General features: G+C 48.2%; 1 protein-coding gene across 1 annotated transcript in view; it reads left to right on the top strand.

Annotated features, from left to right (window-relative positions):
• LOC115363602 (rho GTPase-activating protein 27-like) overlaps nucleotides 1–5,000 on the top strand; it is a 37,972-nt gene that overhangs the window by 19,238 nt on the left and 13,734 nt on the right. Inside the window, exons 4-9 of the mRNA XM_030057851.1 lie at nucleotides 2,042–2,260; nucleotides 2,590–2,766; nucleotides 2,882–3,040; nucleotides 3,128–3,193; nucleotides 3,967–4,089; nucleotides 4,771–4,851. Of these exons, the coding sequence (XP_029913711.1) occupies nucleotides 2,042–2,260; nucleotides 2,590–2,766; nucleotides 2,882–3,040; nucleotides 3,128–3,193; nucleotides 3,967–4,089; nucleotides 4,771–4,851 (825 nt within the window). The remainder of the gene's footprint in view (nucleotides 1–2,041; nucleotides 2,261–2,589; nucleotides 2,767–2,881; nucleotides 3,041–3,127; nucleotides 3,194–3,966; nucleotides 4,090–4,770; nucleotides 4,852–5,000) is intronic.

The raw sequence follows: 5,000 nt of genomic DNA, 5'->3' as shown, positions 1-5,000 counted from the left end.
CGTGGCTGGCAAATGAACTGCTGCTGACCTGTGACCTGTGACCTGTGACCTCCGGACGGCCAGGTAACCCTGCAGACACACCTTCACCTCACCTGACACAAACCATCTGCAGCCCTCACCAGGTGGCGTCGCTGAGCTCTGCTTCACTCTCGCAGCCAAATTCACTTCATTCATTTTTGCACATGAACTCTTCATATGTGCTTTTATGTGGTTACATGTGGCTGTATGTTGTTGTATTTAGTGTGTATTATAATAATAGGTAGTTTTATATAATTATCAAAAACAACATGCAGTAATGTGTAGTTTTCTATATGTAGTGTTAGCAGAGCACTGGCAGTTGGAAACACTGCATGTTGCCACTGTGCTCATTTGTGTGTGTGTGTGTGTGTGTGTGTGTGTGTGTGTGTGTGTGTGTGTGTGTGTGTGTGTGTGTTTACAAAACAAAGGAGGAGCTGCTTCCTGTATGGCCCCAGAGAGAAAGAGAATATTTCACAAATGTCAGTAATTATTCAGAGGAAATGATAATGACTAGCAAGAGCTGCTCAGTCCAGGAAAACAAAACACAGACTCATCCACATGCCGCTCTCTCAGGTGTTTAAAAACCTGCAGCCGGCCGGGTCGGGTTCGGGCGAGGAGTCAGACCGATGATATCTGAAAACACGTCATAACAAGTCATTTCCTGTTTTTACAGTGAAGCAAAACTAAACTAAATTCAACCAAATCCAACAAAACTAACACCCAACTGAGTGAAACAGAAGAAAACTGACCCTAAAGTGATTTACATCAAACTCACACTCAAACTAAACAAAGATAAATTGAACTAAATCCAAATAACAAAAACAACATGAAATAAACAACAAACTCCAGTCGTGTCTGTTCAGCGAAGGGTTAACACCAGTAACACCAGTCACATCAGTGTGAATACTATAAACACGGCAAATTGGATATTTAATTTAGATTTTGGAGGAAAAACAACAATCTGATTAAAAAAAACAGACCCTGGTCTGCAACGGACCAGGACCAGGTGTAGTTTTGGACCAGGTGTAGTTTGGACCAGGTGTAATTTTGGACCAGGTGTAGTTTCAGACCAGGTGTAGTTTTGGACCAGGTGTAATTTCAGACCAGGTGTAATTTCGGACCAGGTGTAGTTTCGGACCAGGTGTAGTTTCGGACCAGGTGTAGTTTTGGACCAGGTGTAATTTCGGACCAGGTGTTGTTTTGGACCAGGTGTAATTTTGGACCAGGTGTAGTTTTGGACCAGGTGTGGTTTTGGACCGGGTGTAGTTTCTAACTAGGTGTGGTTTTGGACCAGGTGTGGTTTTGGACCATTTGTTGTTTTGGACCAGGTGTAGTTTGGACCAGGTTTGGTTTTGGACCAGGTGTAGTTTTGGACCAGGTGCAGTTTCTGACCAGGTGTTGTTTTGGACCAGGTGTAGTTTTGGACCAGGTGTGGTTTTGGACCAGCTGTATAGTTTTGGACCAGGTGCAGTTTTAGACCAGGTGTAGTTTTGTACCAGGTGTTGTTTTGGACCAGGTTTGGTTTGGACCAGGTGTAGTTTTGGACCAGGTGTGGTTTTAGACCAGGTGTAGTTTTGTACCAGGTGTTGTTTTGGACCAGGTTTGGTTTGGACCAGGTGTAGTTCTGGACCAGGTGTGGTTTTAGACCAGGTGTGGTTTTGTACCAGGTGTGGTTTTGGACCAGGTTTGGTTTTAGACCAGGTTTGGAAGCATCTCATTGGTCTTGCAGGTTTGAACATTGGTGTGTGTGTTTGAGTATTTATTGATTGTAGAATTGATCAGTTCTATACTGGTCGTCTGAACTTTAGCTGATTTGAAGTCACATGAATGTATGAAAGTTTTAGCCCATCAGCAGCTGATAGACGAACTACCTGGATCAGTATCTGGGTCAGGATCTGGGTCAGTTTCTGGATCAGTATCTGGGTCAGTTTCTGGATCAGTGTCTGGATCAGTATCTGGATCAGGATCTGGATCAGTATCTGCCCTGACTCTCACTCTTCTCTCTCTCTCTCTCTCTCTCCAGGATCACAAAGCCGTTGATGCTGACTCGCCCGTTTACGCCAACGTTCCCAACCTGAAGAAACCGTCGGTGCCGCAGCTCTCAGTCTCCGCCCCCTCTGGCCCCGCCCCCTCTCACCCAGACCCTGACCACAGCCCTCCAGACCACACCCCCTCGTCGTCGGTCTCTTCTTCTGGGTGTTTAAGCCCCGCCTCTCCTCTCAGCCCGCAGGACGGATGGCAGGTGAGCTGAGCTTCACCAGTCGTCAATAAATCTGTAATCTCATGTCACAGCTTCTTCTGACGTGTTGAAATCTGATCTGAGCCGTAAACACATCATCATGTATCGTAACGTAACATGTAACGTATCATCATGTTACTCCTGTGTGAATCACCCTGTCTGTTTTTGAACAAAATCAATGAACTGTCGCAGGTTTGAAAGGGTCAAATTGATTCGATGCCACACTGCACAGTGACAGGTGGGTTTCGGGGTGAACTGTCCCTTTAAGAGTCCAGCCGCTGACAGAGTGGACAGGAAACAGGAAGTGACGTGTGTTTCTGTGTGGCGTTCAGGTCCACACTGACCGGGACACCGGGAAGGTCTTCTACTACCATCCTGCGACCAGACAGACCACCTGGTCCGACCCCCGCAGCCCCCCGCCCCCCCTCTCTGGAGACATGGACCAGTCCAGGGGGAGGGAGGGGCTCGTGGCCTCCCCCTCCCCCCTGCTGTCCCCCGCCTCCTCCCAGGTACACATCACTGACTCCTCCCACCACAACTCCTTTTTCCCCCATTTATTCACACACACACACACACACACACACACACACACACACCGAGCTGACAGCTGCTGTGTGGCTGCAGGGCTCCAGCGGCTGGGAGCAGCTGATGGATGAAACCTCAGGCAGACTGTATTACTACAACCCCAGCTCAGGGGCCACGTCGTGGGCGGTGCCCGAGCCCTGCTCGCCCGAGGCCCGCTCGCCCGAGGCCCGCTCGCCCTCCTCGCCCGGCTACGGCCCGGTAAGTCACGCCACACCTCCTGAGCCCGACACGCCCCTTTAAGGAGCGGGCTTCCCCTTTAATAACTGTGGTTTAATGTCTCTGCAGCCGCCCCTGCCCGAGGAAGACTACCCTGTGGACGATCAGAACGACAGCGACGCTCCTGTCAGCCCGGTACACACACACACACACACACACACACACACACACACACACACACACACACTCATGTTATCCTCGAATTTTCTACTTTTTTTCTAATCAGTTAGGGTCAAATTAACCCCTGTAATCTAAACCTACAGACAGTGATTATAATGAAAACTGTTATGTACACAAAATTTTAAATTAATTCAATTTATGTGTCAGGGATTATATTCAGGCTTCATTTTTCTTATTCATGATGTAAACTCAAATTTCAAGTCATCTAAAAAAAAAAACAAAAAAAAACGGTGCTCTGCAATTTAGGATTGAAGGGAATGAGGAGAAGTGTACTGTTAAAGGGATATTCCAACATTTTGGTTCCGAATCCCCTTTTGTTTGGGCATTTGGAGTCATTAATGATCCAGTGTGCCTTTCACTAACATTCAACAATCAGACTGTAAATATCGCATCAGTTTTGTGACAATGAATTTAATTTAAGTTTAAATTTTCAGATTCAGTTTTTCGGGATTCTTGTTTTATTAATGTTCTGGCAATGTTTTGCTAATTTGCTCATTACATTTGTTTTTGGAACAAATTGAGAGCATGAATGTGTGTGTGTGTGTGTGTGTGTGTGTGTGTGTGTGTGTGTGTGTGTGTTGCCTAACTGGAGGGTGTGGTTCTTCGGAGCAGCAGGCGATGAATCACTAAATAAAAGCTAATAAAAGCAGAGCGAGTTTCTCAGATTGCTCTTATTATTGTTTATTGTTTATTGTTTATTGTTTACTCTCCTCGTGATGTTTTCCCAGCAGCCTCAGCGTGGCGGTCTGATCCCCAGAGCTCAGCTGAATCCCGGCGCTCCGCCCGGCTGGAGCTGCAGCACCGACGCCGACGGCAAGATGGTGTTCAGCTCCGCCCACTCACAGGAACAGGTAGCTCCGCCCACTCTCAGGAACAGGTAGCTCCGCCCACTCACAGGAACAGGTAGCTCCGCCCACTCTCAGGAACAGGTAGCCCCGCCCACACACAGGAACAGGTAGCTCCGCCCACTCTCAGGAACAGGTAGCCCCGCCCACACACAGGAACAGGTAGCTCCGCCCACTCACAGGAACAGGTGGCTCCGCCCACACACAGGAACAGGTAGCTCCGCCCACTCACAGGAACAGGTGGCTCCGCCCACTCTCAGGAACAGGTAGCCCCGCCCACACACAGGAACAGGTAGCTCCGCCCACTCACAGGAACAGGTAGCTCCGCCCACTCACAGGAACAGGTGGCTCCGCCCACTCTCAGGAACAGGTAGCTCCGCCCACACACAGGAACAGGTAGCTCCGCCCACACACAGGAACAGGTAGCTCCGCCCCCACGGAAACATCCTGCTCATTCCACAGATGAATAAACTGATGAGGAATATTGATTTTAAATTATTTTATTACTTATACATCTAAGTCAGAGCTACAAGGAGGCGGAGCCATGTGGCAAGAAAAGTAAAGTAAGTAAAGCAACATAAATTGTACTCTCATAGGATTCACCTGAGTGTGTGTGTGTGTGTGTGTGTGTGTGTGTGTGCGTGTGTGTGTGTGTGTGCGTGTGTGTGTGTGTGTGTGTGTGTGCAGTGGGTGAAGTCAGAGGACAGCAAAGGGAAACCCTATTACTACCAGAGAGACGGACACAGGTCGCAGTGGAGGCTGCCAGAGGTAATCAATCAATCTATCAATCAATCAATCAATCTATCTATCAATCAATCAATCAATCAATCTATCAATCAATCAGTCAGTCAGTCGGTCAGCCAGTCGGTCAGTCAGTCGGACAGTCAGTCAGTCAGTCAGTCGGACAGTCAGTCAGC

The sequence above is a fragment of the Myripristis murdjan genome, chromosome 8 (genome assembly GCF_902150065.1).
Source record: "Myripristis murdjan chromosome 8, fMyrMur1.1, whole genome shotgun sequence".
NCBI classification, from domain to species: domain Eukaryota; kingdom Metazoa; phylum Chordata; class Actinopteri; order Holocentriformes; family Holocentridae; genus Myripristis; species Myripristis murdjan.
This window is presented reverse-complemented; position numbering and strand designations above follow the sequence as displayed.